This window comes from Equus quagga, chromosome 15, assembly GCF_021613505.1.
Source record: "Equus quagga isolate Etosha38 chromosome 15, UCLA_HA_Equagga_1.0, whole genome shotgun sequence".
Lineage (NCBI taxonomy): Eukaryota > Metazoa > Chordata > Mammalia > Perissodactyla > Equidae > Equus > Equus quagga.
The window spans coordinates 77,213,024-77,234,462 of record NC_060281.1 but is presented as its reverse complement, the minus strand read 5'-3'; the positions used below and the strand labels follow the sequence as shown (position 1 = coordinate 77,234,462).

Below are 21,439 nucleotides of genomic sequence, written 5' to 3'. Positions count from 1 at the left end.
CCGAGTGTCCTCTATATGAAAACCCCTGAGAGAAATTCCTGACTGGAAATGGGTGTTTTTCTGACTCTGTCTTGTCAGCTGTATTTTATGAACAGCAGCGTGAAACTGATGAGGTCTTCTTTTTGCCCAGTTCCTGCAAAGCTGGAGACAGTCTGGCCAGCTATGTCATTGATGCTTAGTTTTTATTTGCTTCCTACTTGGCTCCATTTTCATATCTGTTCTTTTGCTCTATGCTACTTGTATTTTCTTTGGTCATATCTTACACACTTTCCTTGAAATGGCCTTCAATTCCTTCTGGAAGAAGGAGGGCCTAAAAGTCATGAGTCTGCAGACTTCACCTGTAAAAGGCCAGACAGTAAATTATTTTGGCTCTGTAGGCCGTGTGCTCTCTGTCCTAGCTGCTCACTTCTGCCCTTGTAGTGTGAAAGGAGGCACAGACAGTACAAAACAAATGAGTATGGCTGCGTTCCAGTGAAGCTTTATATATGGACATGGAAATTAGAATTTCATATAATTTTCATGTGTCACAAAACAGTATTTTTTGACTGTTTTTTTAAACATTAAAAAAATGTTAAAACTCTTTATGCCTGCCATACAAAAACAGGTGGTAGGTGAGATTGGGCCTACAAACTGTAGTTTGTGGACCCCTGATCTAAATAAAGAAAATATTCATCCACTTAAACCTTAAAGCCTAACATCATGCCTGATGCACAACAGGAACCTCGTAAGAAAGTATATTGAAGGAATGAGAAGATATGGTTCATTTCTGTGAAGCTAAAGCATTGTTCTCTCCTTTAGGTTTTGATCCGTAGAACGGGAATCCCAATCAGCATGTCCCTGCTCTACTTGACAATTGCCCGGCAGTTGGGGGTCCCACTGGAGCCTGTCAACTTCCCAAGCCACTTCTTATTAAGATGGTGCCAGGGTGCAGAAGGGTGAGCCATCTCTGACTCGTTCTGGTCTCCACTGTGTTGAGAGCAAGTGTAACTCAGCTGAGGCTGAAGAGAGCACCAGGTGGTGATGGAACTGTTTTGTTTCTTGCCTGTCAGCGTCGGTATTCTGGTTGTGGGACAAGGGCACTCTGGTCTTCCTGTATTGTTTCTCACAGCTGCATGTGAATCTACTGTTATCGCAAAGTCAGAAGTTTAATTTTCCATAGGACTAGGAGTTCGAGGTCTTGTGGGGATCTCAAAGGCTCTTTGTTCCAAAGCAGATCAGATCAAAGAGTTCTTAAAGACACTCTCGGTTTCAGTCTTCCATAAAATCTCCTCCCCCAGCCCCACACAAGGGTGGGGAGAGACAGGGTAGCCAGATGCTTCATTCAACTACAAGGCGAATATTCGCGTTCTCATCGTCAGTGACGCTTGTTTTAGGCCAGGTTGGTGACTGATGTACATTTTCTAAAGCAGGTTAATGAGTTCTGTTTTGTTCTCTTTTTTAAACCTGGTGTCCTATTGGGCATAAAGCTCCTTTTCAGCTGTAGCCTAGCTTTTCTGAAAGAAATAGTTCATCAAATAGGTAGAAAAATCTTGTCTTTAAATGTGCCATTTAGAGGAAAAAGAAACAAAGTTATTTAATTATATCCTGTTCTTTGAAACTGCTTCCTAATGGCGAGCTGTGATAGCCTGTGGTAAAGTGATGAGCAGTCGAAAAGACGTCCCTGAGCTTTGAAGCCTGACTGGGTGTAAACCTCGGCTGCCTCTGAAGCCCACTTTCTTCCTCTGCAAAATGGGGCTAATGTTTTCCATAATGTGCTTTGCAGGATTAGATGATGTCAGTGCTTTGCACAGCTAGTAGAGTTTCTGATGCCTACATAAAAAAATGGTACCTGGTCTCTGTATTTCTGCCTCCTAGTATAAGAAAGAAGACCCATATGGAGTTGGAGCCTCCTGGGGATTCTTCCTTGCCCCTTTCTCCCTCCTCTCCTCTCCAGAGGTAACCACCAGTTAGTTTGCAAGTACTTATTATTTCTGTGCAAATTTTTACAGTTCGTTACCTTTATACATTTCTTTAAATACTGTGTCCAGGCTTCCCTTGTTTTCCGAATATGATCTGTTCTTAAAATGTATTGGATGCTTTCTTTATTGGATAGCAGGCACCCATTTTCCATTATTTTAAATGGGAAAAATGCTGTTTCAGCTCATTCCCTCTCCCTAAATTTTTTCTGTGCTGTCAAGTTGGCTCGGACTCCTAGCGACCCTGTGAATGAGTGCTGTCCACAGTGTCCCATCCTCAGCAGCCCGGCTCAGCTTCTGTAGACTCATGCCTGTGAATGAGTGATGTCCACAGTGTCCCGTCCTCAGCAGCCCGGCTCAGCTTCTGTAGACTCATGCCTCTCGGTGGCTTCCTTGATCAGTCAGTCCATCTCGTACTGGGTCTTCCTCTTTCCCCAGATCTCTCTAAAATGTTCTTAAATGCCTGTATAATAATCCACCGAGGATTTCTGCCTGATAGAAAGCATTTAAAACACCAATTACCATATTATTTACCACAGTGACTTATTATTGAGTACATTGGTGTGTGGTAAGAGGATCATTTTTCCTTTTTAGGCTACAATGAACAGACAGTACAGGGCAAACAAACAATGAAATCATTTGTTAACACCCCAGGCACTTGGCAGAACAAACGTTGAGACCCATAAAGGGCTCTGCCCTCAGGGACAGGCAGGGAAGATAGTGGGAGAGTGCACACTCGTGACCCAGCAGCTGGGCTGCAGGCCTTCGCGTCCTCGCTTGTCTGTACCTGCACTAGGGTCATGTTGTCTTAATTACTGTGGCTTTGCCATTAGTCCTAGTTTCTGGTACGCTGAGACCCACATGGGGTTCTTCATAACTGCCTTGGCTCTTCTTAGCCTTTTGCTCTTCTGTAGATTCAGAAATCAGCCACAACTAGAAGGACCCACAACTAAAAATATACAACTATGTACTAGGGGGATTTGGGGAGGAAAAGCAGAGGAAAGAAAAAAAGATTGGCAACAGTTGTTAGCTCAGGTGCCAATCTTTAAAAAAAAAAAATCAGTTTATCAGTTTCCTTCAGAACCCCGTATGGATATTGATTGGCCCCAGAGCTTACTTTAGAATGGATTCATAGATTAATGTGAGGACTGTTGCAGTGTTTCACTTCTGAGTCTTTCTGTCTGTGAACATGCTATCTCCCTACACGTTTAAGTCTGCTTTAATGTCCTTAAAAAGATTTTATCATCTTTTTCATCAAACTCTGACATCTTGTTAAATTTATTCCTAGGTACCTTAAATTTTAGTTGCTATTGTAAATGGTAATTTTTGTAATTACATTTGTCTAAGTATTGATAGCATACAGGGATATGAGTAGATCTTTAGATATAGGTCTGGCAATCTGATAATTTGCTGAATAAATTATTAGTGCTAATAATTTGTCAACTCTTGCCTTTTCTGTGTGGACAGTCGTATTGTCTATGAATTGCACCAGTTTTGTTTCTTCATTCTTTCTAGTCCTTATGTGTTCTTCTTTCTTATACTTGTCTCACTCTGCTGGCTAGGTCCTCCTGTACAAAGTTGAATAGAAGGCACCTTTGCCTTAGATATGACTTCAAATGGAAGGCCTTTAAAATTTCGCCATCAAGCACGATATTTGGGGGCAATACCTTGCATTAGGATTATCAAAGCTGCCTTCTAAATTCCTGGTTTGCTAAGAGTTTATTAATAACTAGCCATTAGATTTTTTTTATCCCCAAATCTCTTTTCTGTGTCTACTAATAAGATCATATGGTTTTTCTCTTTTAGTCTGTATGTGCTGAAATAGATTTCTTGATGTCCAACTCTCCTTTCATTCTTGGGGTGCATCTTACTTAATCTTATGGATTTTTAAAAATACATTGCTATGTTTGATTTGCTTATGTTTTATTTAGGATTTTTGCCTGCAGATTTGTGTGTATATGTGTGGTTCTCCTAGACTCATAAAAAGAATTGAAGAGCATTCCTTGTTTCTGGAACATTTATATATGTCTTGCTAAAGGTGGGCTATTAATATGACTCAAGGAAGAAATCTAACTGGGCTTTTTTAGCACCCAAGAGAAAATCTCTTACGTGATTTGTAGTGGGCATAAGATCAAAGCGAAACAGTTGCTCAAGAAAAAAAAACAGAACTACTCCTGAAGCAAAGACACACCCCCCCCAAACGGCTCAGGAGTCCTCCTAGAGTGTACTGGGTAATGCCGTGAGAACGTGCTCATGTGACCACCTCCCACCACTCCACTCACACGAGAGCGTGGTTTGTGGACAGCACTTCCACGGGAGGAGCAATGTGATCTAGTCCAGGGACACAGCTCTCCGTGGCCTGGAGCACGTTCCCAGCCTGAGGCCATGATGGGCTCGGCAGACCTGTGACCACCTGAACTTGTCTGCAGAATTTCTGTGGGTCAGAGCGCTGTGACTTGCCTCATAGCCTCCAGGGGCCCGGGATCCGCAGACGTTCGCTAGTGCTAATCTCTGGAATTAATCCAGGGAACGCCTCAGGCATTCCGTAAATACTCTCTCAACCAGACTTGTGATAGATATTCCTGGCAACGAGTTTTAAAATTAATCTCCCTAAAAAACTGTATTAGATGACATTTATCAGTACTGTTCCTTAAATATCAGCGTATTGCAATGTTAACACGGTAGTGGGTGTATAAAAGGTCAGAGTTTAAACTTGAGACCTTGATATTTTAAGTAGCAATGCTGCTGTGTTAACATTTAGGCTCTGACTTGAGCTGCTTGTTGGGGTTTAGATCTTGCCTTGTCCGGCTCTCATCTGAGGTTGGCTAACTGCGCGCTCTTGGATAGGGCGACCCTGGACATCTTCGACTACATCTACATAGATGCTTTCGGAAAAGGCAAGCAGCTCACAGTGAAAGAATGTGAATACTTGATCGGCCAGCACGTGACCGCAGCGCTCTACGGGGTGGTCAATGTAAAGAAGGTGTTGCAGCGAATGGTGGGGAACCTTTTAAGCCTGGGGAAGCGGTAAGGTTTTCCTGGTCTGCCAGTACCTGTGCGAGTGTGTGTCTCTGGAGGCTCAGAGTGCCTTATCGAGGACTGTACTTACTGAGCCTGCCTATGACGTGGCCGGGCCGTGGCTGCGGGGTGGCACACTCGGCATATCCGCGCCGTCTGCCCACTGGGGAGAACACTGGTCCGCGTGACACAGTGCCATCCAGATTTAAGATGTGCTAAGTGACTTTGCCCTGAGATCTCTGCAGTGGACCTGGGCACGTTCTCCTTACAAATGCTGGAAGCATTCTTCTGAAACAGGAATATCTGAGACCGGCACAGATTATTTTGCGGGGGCAGGCTGTTCTCATGTCCAACTGCTTAGTCATCTTTTAATTTTTACTTTCTTATCACTTTGATAAGAAAACAATCAGAAGTATGACACTGTCTTGCTTCTGAGTCAAAGGAAATTTGTCTTCAGGGAAAATAGAAGGTTGTGCTTTGTAGTAATAGTTTTCTGCCTACTGGCAGAATTCTTTTTTTTTTAAATAGACTTTATTTTTCAGAACAGTTTTAGGTTCACAGCAAAACTGAGCAGAAGGTGCAGAGAGTTCCCATACATCCCTGCCCCCACACATGCATAGCCTTCCCTGCCGTCACCGTCCCCCACCAGAGGGTTCATGTGCTACAGTTGACGAGTCTCCATTGAGACGTCATTGTCACTCGGAGTTCACAGTTCATGTTAGGGTTCACTCTTGGTGGTGTACGTTCTGTGGGCTTTGACAAATGTATATGCCACGCGTCCACCGTTAGAGTATCATACAGAACAGCCTCGTGCCTGAAAAGTCCTCTGTGCTCCACATACTCAGAATTCATTACAGTTACGTCCAGTGTGATTGAGGTGACTACACAATGAACATGCTTCTGATTTTAATTTGGTGCCCATCGCCAGAGTGGGATCCAAAATTTATATTTCTTGTGTATTTTTTTTTTTATTAAGAGCATTGTAACTATTTGCTGAACAGAAAGGAAGTATCAGAATGATAAAACATATGGACTTGTGTCAATTACATTTCAAACCTGGGCCTTGAACAAGAGGGTCTTGGCTCACAAGCAGGCAGGGTAAGACAGATTTCTTCCCCCCCAGGGAAGGCATCGACCAGTCGTACCAGCTCCTCAGAGACTCGTTGGATCTGTATCTGGCGATGTACCCGGACCAGGTGCAGCTCCTCCTCCTTCAAGCCCGGCTGTACTTCCACCTGGGAATCTGGCCAGAGAAGGTAATTATTTTACCTTGATGCTTTGCACTTGCCTTAGAGAGGGAAATCCCAGCTTCAAAGGCGGCTCTTACAAGTGTATCCTTGTACTAACAAGGGAGATAAACACAAATCTATCCCCAGTCTCCCAGTCTTGACCCATCAGTTAAATTTTTTTGTCTCCTTTATTCTAATAAAAAACTGGTTCTGTTGCCAAAGAGTTCTCTTTGTGGTCAGTGCCTTAAACTCCTGGAACCGTAAGGCCTCTGCCCTGCCACTCACCCACTGGTGCCCCACAGGTGTGTTTTCCCTGTGTCACCCTGACTCAGCAACAGGGAAGCAAAATTTTAAATGTTCACCGTCCAGCTGTGCTGTTAGAAACTTAATTGAGCATACATAAATACCCCTGCTTGACGTGGGGAAATTAGATCTCAGGTGTGTTCAGTCCGCCTGCTGACTGTCTGAGAGATGGGAAGTCTCTGAGAACTGTTCGATTTGGATGCTGTCCGAGTGGATTTCTCAGCAGCCCGTGTGCCCGCAGCAGGCACTTTCAGAAGGCCACTGTGCTCGAGGCAGTTGCTCCTCAGCGAGCTGTGCGTGTGGCACGTGTGGAGCGGCTGCACGTTTCCATCACGCACTTGTTTTTCCACGAGAATACATTGTTAATCCGTTCTGTTTGTTTAGAACAGCCTGATGAGAGAATTGGATCCTGAGCTCTCATAGGGACATCGCCATAAAATCATCTGCCCGTATCGTTGGAGAGTGGGAAAACCTTCCTCGAGAGAGTAAATAGTCTAAACAACATTGCTTAGATTTAGCTAGTCTCGTTTATCCGCAGCTCAGAGACCTAAAATAGTTCTGCAAAAGGACGCATGAGTAGGAAAACCCCTAGGCTCCTAGGATGCCATCTGTGGCCCAGGTGGCAGGTGTCCTCCCGGAACACCCTGTGACCAGGAGAAGAGTCATGGGAAAACGAGGCTCTGCCGAAGCCACCACCGCCTCCCAGAACCTGCTGTCCAGGAGCCCACTGTTTATTTCTATTTTTTCACTTCATTTGTTTTTAATACTAGGATATACGTAACTAATTCCTGTCACTTTTTACTTTGCATTATTTACGGAATTTCATGATAACTTGTAAAATGCGAGATTGTTGTAAAGCACGGTTCTTTATAAGTGAGTTCCGTACTTCAGTTACACGTCAGCCATGGACAGGCTGCGGCTGACGGGAGATCTGCAGGCGCTCTGGCCTCCTTTCCTTCCTTCGACCACTGACTTAGTCTAGTGCCCACACTGTAACGCTGCCTCCTGGGGAGTTACCTCGGTACCCCCCTCAGATGGTCAAGACTGCCTTTCTGCCAAGCAGCCGTCACTAGAACAAGTTCCCAACTTGTTACATGCAGAAGAGTTTTCCTCATGACAGCCATTTGTCTGCTGCTGGGGTTGAGCACCTCGACCACCCCTCATTCGGAGATCGGGAATGAAAGGTGACTCGTCTGCCATGCATCAGACTCCCCCCAACAAACACGCACTCCAGCAATGGGGACGACACCCCAGGCAGTGAAGGAAAACTGGGGCCTCCCGATGGGCGAGAATCCAGGGGGTGCTGAAGCACATAGAAGCGGTTCCTCTCCAGAGGAACCATTCGAGGTGACCTTGAAGGATGGGAAACACTCAGAGGGCAGACAAGTGGGTCACTGCAGTTACCGCCTGGGCATGGCACAAAGTGGCAGAGCTCGGTGTCTGCAGAGGGGGTCAGCTTAACCAGGGTTTATGTACACGCACGTGCGCATGTGTGCCTGTGAGTGTGTGTCTACCTTTTCGGGGTATGAGATGAGCCTGGAGGGCTTAGAAGCTTTTTGAGTTTATTAGGTAAAGGGAAGCATTCCCAAACTGGGAACACCAGAAGGTTGTTTTCAGATGAATTAAATCAGAAAAAGCTAAGAAATACTAGTCCACTTGGTCACTACCTTCATACTCCAGGGTTATTGTGGCTGCGATGGAAATAGTGTAGGATGGTCAAACTTTAAAAAGTCGCTAACACTTACTGAACACCTCATTCCAGCCCTCTGAGGTGGACACTGTTTTTTGCCCTATTACAGATAATGAAACTGAGGCACCAGGAAGTTAAGTAATTTGTCGAGGTCTCCTACGCAGGAGTTTAACCCGGGCTGTTTGGTGCCCGAGCCCAGCCACACCCTGCACTCCGTGGGACAGTGGGCCAAGGCAGGATTGCTTCAGAAAAAGCCAGCAGACGGGCACTTTCTGCTTCCTGCTGCCAAGCCTGCAGCCTTATTCTGGTCCGTGGTTATCCTTTCCCACTAGCTCTACATTTCAGCGGAGACGATGTCCCTCCTGTTTCCTAGGCAGAAACTCCTCCGTGCTTAGATCCCACTCTCCTGCCTTTTCACGGACTACTGTTTTCCTTTATTTCTTCTCCTGTATCTTCAGCTTTCTCTTTCTACTGTGTGCTGTCAGCATTAAACATATGCAGGTCTCTCCTATCTTTGGGAAAAAAAAACAAAAAGTCCTCCCACGGCAGCCCTGCTGGCATTTCCCTGCAGCTCCCTCCTTATCTCTCTGCTCCCTGCACAGCTAAGATCCCCACTCGCTGGCCATGCGTGTGACCACACTGCGACGGCCACCTGCCTCGCTGCCCACGCACTCCTCAGAACACAGGGATCCGTTCCCATCCCTCCTCCATGGGAGCTGCTCTTGCCAAGGAAGCCAGTGACCCCTTTTTGCTAAATCATTCTGCTTGTGCCAGATCCAGTAGATACTTATCTTTCCTTGTCTTGATCACTGGGGGCCACTCCCCACTCAGCACACTCTGTTCCTTTGACTCTGGGCCCCTGGGTCCCAGGCTCCTGCTAGTTCCTGTCCTCCTTCTCTCCCTTAAAGGCTCCACACTGGAGGGTAGTTTCTGGACTTCTCTTTATCTGCACCTTTCCCCCAGGCAATCTCACCTCATCCCCTTCGTTCAGTTATCGTCTGTAGGCTGTTAGCTGCCGAGTCCTTGATCTCCTGTCGACCCTGGGCTCCAGACCGACCTATCCAGGTGTCCACCATACATCTGGGCATGGCTGTCTCCTAGATTATTGCGGAGGCCTCCTGCGTGGCCTGCTTCCCTCTGCTCTTAGACTCTTTGAACCGTCTTATACACTGTAGTCAGAGTAATACAATGTCGGTTGTGTGTCTTCGCTGCTCAGAACCCTCTGAGTGGCTCCCCCATTGCCTTAAAGATAGGTGTTCTCTCCAATGTGACCTGCCAGGTTCTTGGTGGTCTGGCCCTGCCGGCCTGAGCCTCCTTGTACTCTGTGCCACCACAGCCACACCCTCCATTTGCCCCTGCTCTCTTGCGTCAGTCGTTTGCACGTGCTGCATCTCTGCCTAGAACCCCTCTCTCTGTCCCTTGACTCCGTCTCTGGGCTGACTTCTGCCGAGTCGTCAGCGTAAACCTGAGCCTCTGAAACCCTTCCCTGGCACCCCTGCCTGAGGTCAGCTTCTTCCGTCGTGCTAGCCCTGTGCTTGCCCTTTCACAAAACTTTTTTTAAGTGTGTTGTAGCTGCTCGTTGAACCGTCTCACTGGACTGTGCTCTGTAAGGACAAGGACCGCATCTGTTTTGTTCTTCATTGTAGCTGGTCCTCCTGCTCTCAGCACAGTTCCTGCCACACAGTAGATGCTTCAAGGTCTTTTTGAATGAATGGTTAAGAAATGACAGAACTTCACTAGATATGAATGGGGAGAAGGCTCAAAGAGGATATCCAGATTTCCCAAAAGGGTGACTGGCCACGTTAACAGTGGGTATTTGGAGAACAGACCTGTTTTGGGGTAAAGAAAGTGTTCCGTTTGGGGAATGCTGACTTTGATAGGACCTGGAGCCATCGAGTGCCGCATCCTAGAACATTTGGCAGGGGCTCCTGGCATCGGCATGTCGTAGCTGAAGCCCCGAAAGTGGAAGAGCCGCAGACAACGCAGGCTTCATTGGCCTACAGCCATGCCCATTTGCCTACTTATTGTCCCTGGCTGCTTTCCAGCTACAGCGGCAGAGGTGAGCGGTTGAGTCAGAGACCCTATGGCCCACAAAGCCTAAAATATATATGCTGGCCCTTTAGAGAAAAAACTGCCAATCATAGGTGATAGACCCCCTGTTCGAAGATCTCCGCCCCGAAAGTTGTGGACTCTTGGGGTTCTAGGTTTGGACATTGGGTTGGAGACCTGGTGCCCAGCTGTCAGCACGGTCCTTTGGGAGCACGCTCGGCCCCATATGACCATACCATAGCCATTCTTCCCTCTCCCTTCACTGCCCCCGACACATCAGGAGAAGGCGGGACTAATTATCCCTCAACCTTATCTCCTCTGCTGCTCTGAGTCTGAAACTTCCTTGGGCTTTGAAGATTCCAGGTTATGTGCGTTTCACTTCTCTGGTGGGGAGGGGCTGCTAGGAAGGGAGGGAAGCTGTGTCTGTAGGATGTAGCAGAAGTGTGGTGAAAAGTAGCTAATTGGAACTGCAGAGGGGCAGGAGGAAGGCTGTTACACAAGCCTGGTAAACAGAAGCTTGCTGCTAAATCTGATGCTTTTGGCTACTGAGGATAAATGTTAGTGTCCCCCAGTTAAAGTTACACTACTGCGGGGGGGAGCGGATGAGGATCAGCTCCCAGCTGATGCAGGATGAAGCTGGGTTTGGGGTACTTGGGGTTATACCGTTCTGTCTATCTTCATGTGTTTGACATTGTTCATAACAGTTCATTAAAATTCTCCTCCTCTGGCTTTGGTATGACAGTGAGTGGGACCTAGGGTTTAGTCGGCCCTGGGCGCACGTCCTCTCTCCAGGTCTTCATAACCCCGTGGCTGGGGCGAGTGACTTACCTTCACAAAACTGCTTCCTCCTCTGGAAACTGAGTGACTATACTGCTGCCCTTCAAGTTGGGAGGATTAAAGGAAATTTAAAATGTGCCGGGCTTGGCACAGTGACCAGTGGAGAGTAAGTGTTTAGTACATATTGAGAGCCTGCACAGCTCAGCCTGGAACACAAGACTGGGTTCTGGAATAATAATATCTCACATTGCATAAAACTGTGGTTTTCACAACACTTTTACTGGGTCAAAATATATCAGGAAATAGGGCAGTTATTAATCATCATTGGATAAGTGAATAAACTGATTCAAAGGTAAAAACAGTGAGTTTGATGGATCTGGGACTAGAATCCAGGTTGCTCTGCCTTGGGACTCAGTAAATAGGAGGCAGTCCTGTTTCCCAAGGAGAAGCCTGTCGGAGACCCCCTGCTAAACGCTGTAATATAATGGGTGCCAAATAATTGTGTGTGCGCATCTTAACTTTATTTGAACTTGTACTTTCCTGTAGAGGCACCAGGCACAGTAGAAAGAATGTAACCTTGGAGCCAGGCAGTCCTGCTTCTACCACCTAGTCGTTTAAATTCCACAGAGATGTGGTCTGTCCCTGCCCAGTGGAATGCTGGATTCCATCGTGAGTTAAAATCGTTGAAATGACCAGTAGGATTTCAGAACCCTGATGCACGTCTTTGTTCAAGTGTCACATCGTAACTGAGCTAATTTGCATTGTTCCGGTGGCCTCTCTGTGACCCCTTCCATCTCGGCAGCTCTGAAGCAGCTCTATCAGACGTCCTCTTGATCTTTATTGAAGCAGCTTAGTGTTTATTTTTCCTCCCAATTCGTGAGTGGCAGGTTAAAATTGTTCCTTTCTGTGTATAAAAAATTGAGTCCCCACACTGACCAAGAATGTTAGAACCTTTTAGAGTTCACCCAATCTAACGTGCCCGTAGAAGGCAGACCCTTGCCTCCTGACCTCATGCTTCTTCCAGTCCACTGTGTTTCTAAATATTCCTTACGTTCACGCCGGCTTCACGTGGCTGTCTGGGGCCAGTTCCCAGTATGAGAAGTGAGTCGCCAGCCAACTCTGGGTGCCATACATGCTGACTGGGAGAGCCCACCGGTCACGGAGACCCAGCTGTCAGCACGCCCCGCCTTGCCGTCCTTTGTCAGGTTATGTAGGTCTAAATCCTGTGCGAGAAAAAAGAAAAGGCCTAAATGAAAATATTATCTCCTAGTCTTTCTGTCTTGTCTTGAAGGTGCTTGACATCCTCCAGCACATCCAAACCCTAGACCCCGGGCAGCACGGGGCGGTGGGCTATCTGGTGCAGCACACGTTAGAGCACATTGAGCGCAAGAAGGAGGAGGTGGGCGTGGAGGTGAAGCTCCGCTCCCATGAGAAGCACAGGGACGTCTGCTACTCCATCGGGCTCATTATGAAGCATAAGAGGTGAGTGCCCCACGGCGGCCGGCCAGCCACACGTGGCCGCAGAGGACACGCGTGCCTGTGAGCAGCGCTTCTTGGGAGCGGCAGTGACACGCCTGAAGGGGACCTCCTGGATGCAGCAACTGGTGCCCTCACAGGAAGGACCAGCATCTGTACCTTTACCCTTCCTGTTTTCTAAGAAGGAACTTGCTTTCCTAGCTGGGAGATGGTCTGATGTTTTTAGTGACCTTTAGACGTCTGACCCTTCTCTGTGTGGGAAGATGGAGCAACTATGAGCAAAGAGTTTTCTCTCATTTCTTCTGTCAACCTGTTGACAGACAGAAACCAGTTTAAGAGGCAGAGCATTTATTTGGGATCAAAGAATTGCAGTTTGGGGAACACAGATTCAGTAGTGTCCCACTGAAGAGTAAGTCAGGGGCTTTTAAAGGCAAGGAAGGAAGATTGTGTTACAAAGAATTTTAACTGGCGTTGGAGGCGTTGAGCTAGTCCTGGCTAAACTGACTGCCCGTTGATTCCGTCTGTGGAAAGTCCACCATCCTCAGTCTGTGTGATCAGGACATCCATTCTCCTGCTGACTTCTCAGATAATTGCCTGTAAAACAGTTGCCGTTGTGGACCAGTCCAAAGGTGTGGGCCAGTCCAAGCCTCAAGACAGCAAGCCAGTTTCTCTGGAAAGGCAGCTCTGACTCCATTTTCAAACAGCTCCACTAAAGGCAGTTTTGACCCTGACCCTTCCTTGTCCTTACTCTCTTCTTTTAACCTCGCCCTCCTTGAATGTGAGATGTGGGTAGGGATTTCCTGGATTGTAGGGTATGCTCTCGGTCGCTTTACTGGGCAAAACTACACCACCTGAAAGGCGAATGCACTGACTCACATCCCACCAGCAGGCTCGGAGCCCAGAGCTCCTGTTCTCGCCGACTTGTGTCATTGCCAGACCTTTAAAAATGCACTGATGTAGGAAATGGCAAATGGTATCTTGTCATGGTTTTAATTTGCATTTCCCTGATTACTACACAGATTGAGTTTACCAGCCATGCAAGTTTTCTTTTACTAAGCACCTCGTCAAGTGTTTTGCTTATTTTTCCGTTGAGTTATTAGGCTTTCTTATTGATGTTAATAGTTCTTTATTCTGTATACTAGTCTCTATGTGCAGATAAGTTGCAACTCTCTTTTCCCAGTTTTTGTTTTGTTTTGACTTTTTTTTTTTGAGGAAGATTAGCCTTGAGCTAACTACTGCCAGTCTTCCTCTTTTTGCTGAGGAAGACTGGCCCTGAGCTAACATCCCTACCTATCTTCTCCTACTTTATATGTGGGACACCTACCACAGCATGGCGTGCCAAGTGGTGCCATGTCCGCACCCAGGATCCGAACCGGCGATCCCCAGGCCTCTCAAGCAGAACATGCGAACTTAACTGCTGTGCCACTGGGCCAGCCCCTCTTTTCCCAGTTTTTGGCTAGTGTTTTTCATTCTTTTTTTTTAACTGTGTTATGGAAATTTCAAACATATATAAGAGCAGAGAGATGAGTGTAAGGAACCAGGCGATGTTCCCATAACCAGCTTCAACAGTCATCATACGAGGGCAGTCCTCGTCTCACCTCCACCCCCATGTCCTCCTCCTCCTCCCTGGAAGCAATGCCAGATGTCATTTCATCCACAGCTATTTCTGTCTGTCTCTAAAAGGTAAGGGTGCTCTCTTTTTAAAGATACGTTCATCATCCTGTTGTCATAGCTAAGAAAAAATAAACAATTCCTTAACCTCATCAAATATCTGGTCAGTGTTCGCATTTCCCCAGTTGTCCTGTATTTTTTTGATAGTCTGTCTGAGTCAGGGTCTCAATGCTGTCATTGATCAGTCTCTCCCTTTACGGACTGTATTTTTAGTGTCTTCTTTAAGAAATCTTTCCTCATCTCAAGTCATGAAGATATTTTTTAAGGTCTGCATTTTACATCTAGGTCTTAGTTCTAAGAACTGATTTGTGTATTGTCAGGCCTGGGTCCTGATAGCTTTTTCCGCTTGGATAACCATTTTTGTCCCATCACTCTTTGTTGAAAGCTTATTCTTTTCCAAGAGAAGTGCTGTACTGATAAGACGAGTTTATAAAGAGGGGCGGGAGTGTCCTGAAAAATGGTTCAACATAGGGTAAAAGCAGGTAAATTTGTAGGACTGTGGACTTAAGAGGGGCCAACCCGTTGTCTATACTTTTCAGAGTTGCCGAGACAGGGTCCCAGGAGTTGATTTGCTGTGTTCTTGTGTTAATTAGGTATGGCTACAACTGTGTGATCTATGGTTGGGACCCCACCTGCATGATGGGACATGAATGGATTCGAAACATGAACGTCCACAGCCTGCCTCATGGCCACCATCAGCCTTTCTATAATGTCCTGGTGGAGGATGGTTCTTGTAGATATGCAGCCCAAGGTGAGTAGCTAGTGCTGTCTGTACTTTTAATGACACCCGGGCATATTTTAAGAACTCAGTTGAGCACTCAGATACTGTGGGCACAGGTCATCAGTTTTTTCATAAGTGACACTTGTCCCGTGACTCACCTCCTCAGGGCCGATAGTCAGCTAAACGTGGTGGGTGTGCTCTGGTGTGGGCATCCCATGAGTTAAATAGTCACCGCCACAGCGTCTCCCTGTCAGTCACCACCACAGCCAGGACCCTATTCCAGTGCTGTTGCTGACCTCTCTTCTGATTGGGCATTGCCTTTGCCAATCAAATTCCCATCAATCCTACTTCCCAGGCCCTGCCATTGGCTCCCTCCAGGCAAGGAGGGTCAGCTTGTGCCCTGCCCGTACTGCCTGCCTGAACTGGAGGGCATTGAATGGACACTTGGGGGAGCCACCCTAGCACCCACTGGCCTCCTGAGACTGGCAGCCAGCTGTGCTCTGGCAGAGATGCCCTCGAGTGGCCACTGTGGGGACTGCAGTCCACAGCACCAGCTCCAGGAGCACCTGGGAGGGTCAGCTGGTGCTTGGTAGGTGTTTGGGGCTAGCCCAGGGCACTCGTGGGGCGGAGACAGATGGAGCCTGTGGGGGCAGGTTAGAGACAGATGCCCTGAGGGCGGGTCTCCCCTTTCTCAGTCCCTCCATTCTGCGGGATGCATCTGTTGCAGGCCTGCCTGTCAGGGCTTTCACAGCATGCACTGTATTGATAAAAATGAACATGAACACTGGCGTATGCTGCTTGGCCTTGGGCAGCGTTCTGATGTGCGTGACTTCCGTTGGAGAACACGATCGCCGTCGTCCGCCTCATTTTATACACGAGCAGTCTGCAGCACATGGAGTGCTTCAATTCTAACCTCAGGGTGAATCGGAACCCAGGTGGCTTGGCAGAGAGCCACGTCCTTGACCATCGTGCTGCGCCTTTCTGTGTCTGACCCACAGCCTCAGGTTTGACCCTGCTCAAGGTTGTGTCAGGAGAAATGCAATCACAGAAATACTGGGTGTGTAAAAGTCTCAGAAGTATCAGAAAGACTAGAAAAAGTTTCACGTTAACTATTGGTAACTTATCAGAAGCTGAGAGAGGATCGTATACATTGCCAGGAGTTCTGCTCCTGGAGATGACAGGTCGCACTGCAGTGAGAGGTTACAAGAGGGCGTGATAGGTGCCGCGTCCAGTGAAGGCGCTGACGGTGCTTTCACTTAACTTTGAAGCTGTGTCAAATAAAAAACCATACTGACGGTTTCTAGAAACCAACAAATGGTTTGGAAATTATAGAATGGTTCATGGACCATTTGCACCCCCACTCATCACTCTGCACGTTTCACAGTCCACCTCATAGCGTGTGTCACAGGAGTGAAGGGGACGGTCGTCAGCACTGTGGGCCGGTGTCGATGGCTTCACCGTGGGCATTCATCCATTGCCCATTATGTAGGGTTGATATTAAGACTTTCTGTATTTAGTATTTGAGTTCCTGGAAACATTTATATTAACTTAAAAATGGGCTTTTTAGAATAGGTGGAACTGGGTATTTGGTTTTAGGTGTTGTGAATTTGTCCAGTGTCTATGGTGAAGATTCAGGAATTTGTCTCTAATCGTATCTTACATAAAAGTGCAATGTAAGTTTTAGAGTCATAATATTGCAATGACTTTGTAAAAAAATTTTATCTTGTTGTCAGCTTTATGCTCTTAAAGTTGAGATTGAACTAAGTGATTGTGGGTAATGTTAGCAAATTACCTTTTTTAATTTTAAATTCTGAGACCCGTAGAAAATTCTTGGAACTGAAGAGCCGGTATGCCACACGGTAGCTGTCCGTCTTTGTCCGCTAGCGGTTCTGTTGGCCTCAGTCAGTGTTTCTGGGCGTCTGTTGGGTGCTAGCCAGGTGCTTGGCAGCAGGGGTGTGGACATGGAGAGCCGCGTCCTCGTAGCTCCCTGCAGAAGGACCTGACATGACGTGGGGCTCCCCGGGGCCCTCTCAGGTCTTGTGGCCTCGGTGACTGTTGATATGCTGGTGCCATAATCTCAAAGCCTCGTTTCCATCCCCTGCTCCTCTCTGGGCCCATGCCCACCTCTCCAGCAGCCCCCTGGGCATCTGCACTTGGAGGCGCTCAGCAGTGTTGCCAGCTGAACTCGTCTTGCCCCTCCCTTGTACCCACCCCAACCTGCTTTTCCCATCTCCTCAAGTATTGCCACCTGGGCACCATCTCTTACTTCTCTGTCCCGCCCCTCATCATACATCAAGTCAGTCGACACATCACACTGTTTCTGTCTCCTGAACGCGTCCCTCGTGTTTCCATCTACTTATCTCCATTCCTGTCGCCGTCCTCTGTGCCATAACTATCTCTTGCGTATGTTGCGCCAGCTTCCTGACTGGTACCTGCCTCCAGACTAACCCCTGCATAGGGCGTTTTCCTCAGCAACAGCTAAAGGATCTTTCCAGCGTGCACTTTGGACCAGGTCATTTGTGGCTTAAACTACCTGTCAGGAGTGTCTTAGTAGCAGACCAGACTCCTTTGCGTGGCCCAGAGGTAATCTAGACCCTCTCCCACAACTCCTCTGTTCCCATCCCTGTCATACTCCAGCCGGATCAAGCCTCGATGTTCCTTGAGATCGCCATTCTCACAGGTGGCTGTCCCTCACAAACAGGCTGTTTCCTCCTGCCTCGCGTGCTTCAGGTCCTGCTTCACGTTTAACGTCACTTCCTTCAAGACGCTGTTCTCACCCCACCCTTCCCCCTCTACCCCCACACTGGGCCGTCTGTCCCTGCCCCGCACTCCCTGAGCACCCTGCCCGCTGAGTCCCTGCGCCCTCACGTCCAGGACTTCCTCTCGGACGGCCTGGCTGCCTCGCTCCATCCTGAGCTCCCTGAGTGCAGAACCGAGTCTGCCCTGTTCACTGAGGGATCCCTAGCCCCATGGGTCATCCCAGACAACACCTAAGTGCTCCCATTCGGCTGGAGGGAGGGAATCCCTGTCTGAGAGAGAGAGATGCTTGTAAACAGAAGTTCAGAACCATGAGGTGAGTGCATGTAACGTGTGGTGTTTTGCAATTTTGGATTAAGAGCACTTTCAGACAGTGAATACCCTGTATACCCACCACTACATTCAGCAGGTAGCATTCACCATATCTGTTTCATCTGTGAAAAGAGATTTTTGTTTTTTGCTGAACCATTTGAAAGAATATTGCAGACGTCATGACCTAAGTGCTTAATCATGCTTCTTCTAAGAGTAAGGACGTTTCTTTGCATTACCACAGCTGCATCATCACAGCTAACAAACAGAAATTATTTCGTAATGTCTGATATTCGGTCAGTATTCAAATTTCCCAGTGGTCTCAAGCATAACTTTTACAGCTGTTTGTTTGTTTGTTTGCTTTTAGATCCTGGTCTAACCAGGAGGCGTGCCTTGCATTTGGTTCTTGTGTCCCCTAGTCTCTTATTAAAGAGCAGTTTCTCATTCTTCATCTTGTTTTTTCTCTTTTTCACAGGTCTTTGACTTTTTAAAGAGTCCAGCCCAGTTGTCTTGTAAATTGTCTAACATTCTGGATTTGTCTTGCTGTTTCCTTATCTGTGTGTTGTGTGTAAACTGGAAGGTCCGCCTGAGGCCTGACTAGCTCGGGCTGATGTTTTGACGGAGTACTTACTGTCGGGTGCTGTGCGCCTCACCTTGCGTCTCGTCCAGAGGCCTATGGTGTGCTGTGTCCCACTGCCACTGCTGCTCTCTTCCCTCTACTTCTGCAAACAAGAGCATTCCTCCCTCCCTCTCCGCTGTCTTCCTCTCTCCCCCTCTCTCCTTCCCCCTTCTCCCATAGACTCCTGGGTTTTTACTTAGTCACTGTGTTATGATAATTTGGGACAATTTCATGCTCAAACTAGCTCATATTTAGCTGCTCGGAGACCTTGAGAGGCTAAATATTAAAAATACTTATGTTTTTGAGCATTTCTGGGTTAGTTTATTTGCATTGTTATTTGTTTTTAAACTTTTTCTTGATCTAAATTTTTGACTGTTAGCTCTAGTGATCCTAGTAACCTGGGTAGAACCCATTAATGAATGCTTTTCTAATTATGAGCTCTCCACAGAGAGTTCAAGAGTGAATTATAGGCCACATACATACATGACATCTTCACATAATTTTAATCTGCACAATTAAGAGAGAATTTTTCCTTCAGTATGTTAGAGTTCACCTAAATCCTCATGGGATATACAGCATCTTGCGTATTTATAATTTTTTTTCCACTAGGGGGCATGCTGTTATGCTTTCTTGGCACAGGTAGGAGAGGAGCAACTCCTGTCTCCCCATCCTCCCTACTTCGCTACTACGGAAAATGAATTTCACAGATGCTCTGAATTCAGGTCAGCTGCCCGCACCGGAAGGCCAGGAATTCAACTGCAATGCGAAGATCTAATTCTTGCACATGTTCTGTCTGTAGTGACGGGGCACCTTGTAGAATGCTTGGTGCATGCAGTGCCCTCACCACGTTAGTCTCCTCTCCCATAATTTGTCACACACTTCCAAGCTAAAGTTTCTGACACACACACACACACACACACAGAGTCCATGGCAGTCTTCACGTGCTGGCACGTGTGTGAGGATTTCCTACGTTGGGTGGAGTGTAAGTGTTCAGCCATTTCAGAGGGCCGTCTGGCTCTGTCTTTTAAATTGTAAAAATCTCAAGTGCTCCTTCTCTGACCTGACTGTTGCATGCCTCGGTCCCCCCACTAGAGACACGCTCACACATAGGGCCTGTGGTCCCCTTGTTATAATAGCCACACCGCGTCATTCGTAAGGGCTTGCCTGGTAGACTGGGGTATATCCAAACTATGGAATATTCAGCCGCAATGAAATAAACCAGTTGCAGGTAAATGCTTATAGTATATTTGGTGTAAGTAGAGACACATAAAACAATGCCGATTTTCTTTAAGTATCTATAGTTGCGTTTAGCTACTCTGTGTGTGTTCGTAGAACAGGGACTGGAAGGGTCCACTCCCGCTGACGGTGGTTTCCTCTCGGGAGGGAGGCGGGGCAGGGACCAGGACAGGACCCGTGCCCATGAGGACTCCTCGTGCAGTTTCCATGGTTTTTCGGGAATTTATGCATATATTTTGGGGTAGCTGAAATTTTAAAATAAGCAGATACCTTTCTCTGAAAATTTCAAGGGAACCAGAAAGACTTCTTGAGATTTTTCCAGGACTTTTAAGTAGTCCTGTTTAATAATTAAGTTTTGTCTCACTTAGATTTTTTTGTTCTTCTTCAAGTAAATTTTTTTAAGCCGTATTTAGTGGATTGGTATTTATTTCCCCCTCCTAATGTATGTATCGCCAGCTTCATTATCTTGTTTTCTCCTTAAAAACATTTGCCGTTTTGCTGGAAGCGTAGGCAGGTCAATGCACTGAATCTGGTCCGCGTTGCTCTCTCCCAGCCAGGAGCAGGGCTGTGAGCAGCCTCTGGACTACTTACCCTTTACGTGCTTTCCGATATTCTGCACACTGCACTCCTCAGGCTGTGTGTGTGGGGCCCACGTTCAGAATCCTGTGCAGCAGCTGAGGGTCAGCTTGTCCTTCCAGATCCGTGATAATAACCTGACTGCTACCTTTCTGTCCTCTTCCCAACACTCAGAACCTAAGTATTAGGCGACACCAAGGTGCTGTTTGATAATACATGGGGGCGGGGGGGAACAATGCTAAAACGTGTGTGAGTTTCTGTGGAGCAGGCACAGTCGACATTTTGGTCTAGACAGTTCTCTGTGGTGAGGGCTGTCCTGTGCATTCTGTAACAGCACCCCTGGCTTCTGCCCACTCCGTACCAGTAGCAGCTCCCGCTTGTGATAACCAAAACTGTCTTCAGACGTTGCCGAATGGCCCAGCAGAGGCAAAATAGCCCCCGGGTGAGCACCACTGCTCTGGACACACTGGGAGCAAAGCAGTTGTTCTCACTCACCCACTGGGATTGTCCCTGAACTCTCTCTTTCCTGCCTGCCCAGGCCAGGTGACAGCGGTCCCTTCCAAGCAAAGGGACTTCAGTCTCCTGGTGGCACTCCCAGAGTCTTTCCCCTCCGCTAGTTCTGCATACCTCTGCGAGAAAACCCAGGTGTGAGGCCCTCAGCAGTGACCTGGGCAAGGCACAGGCCGTGGTTACATCCCGCTCAGCCTCCCCGAGGAAGGTCACCCGTGCTGCTTTGGTCCATGGAGACGGGTGGCAGGGCATGTGGGCAGGAGGGGCCTTTTCTCAGCGGGTGGCATTTTGGAACATTCAAGTGTTCTTTTTTTACATTTATTGGTGTTTCTGATTACAGCATTAGAAAAACGTCAAACATAAAGAAGAAAGTAAAGTCACCTGCAGAGATGCAGTGGTGACGGTAGAGAGAATCGGAGTGAGCAGACTGTCGAGTGTGCTTTTCGAGAGACCGCAGCCCCCGTCTCTGCAGAGCACCTTCGGCAGGAGCCCGCCCTCCCTCAGCCTCCTGATGTGGCAGTTCCTTGCCCTCGACAGTCTGTC

General features: G+C 47.4%; 1 protein-coding gene across 7 annotated transcripts in view; it reads left to right on the top strand.

Annotated features, from left to right (window-relative positions):
• FBXO21 (F-box protein 21) overlaps positions 1-21,439 on the top strand; it is a 41,233-nt gene that overhangs the window by 13,745 nt on the left and 6,049 nt on the right. For 6 of the 7 annotated variants that reach the window (XM_046639533.1, XM_046639530.1, XM_046639528.1 and 3 more), the window contains exons 7-11: positions 799-935; positions 4,803-4,982; positions 6,097-6,229; positions 12,292-12,503; positions 14,762-14,919. In XM_046639533.1, the coding sequence (XP_046495489.1) occupies positions 799-935; positions 4,803-4,982; positions 6,097-6,229; positions 12,292-12,503; positions 14,762-14,919 (820 nt within the window). The remainder of the gene's footprint in view (positions 1-798; positions 936-4,802; positions 4,983-6,096; positions 6,230-12,291; positions 12,504-14,761; positions 14,920-21,439) is intronic. The other variant, XM_046639532.1, reaches the window with a different exon arrangement.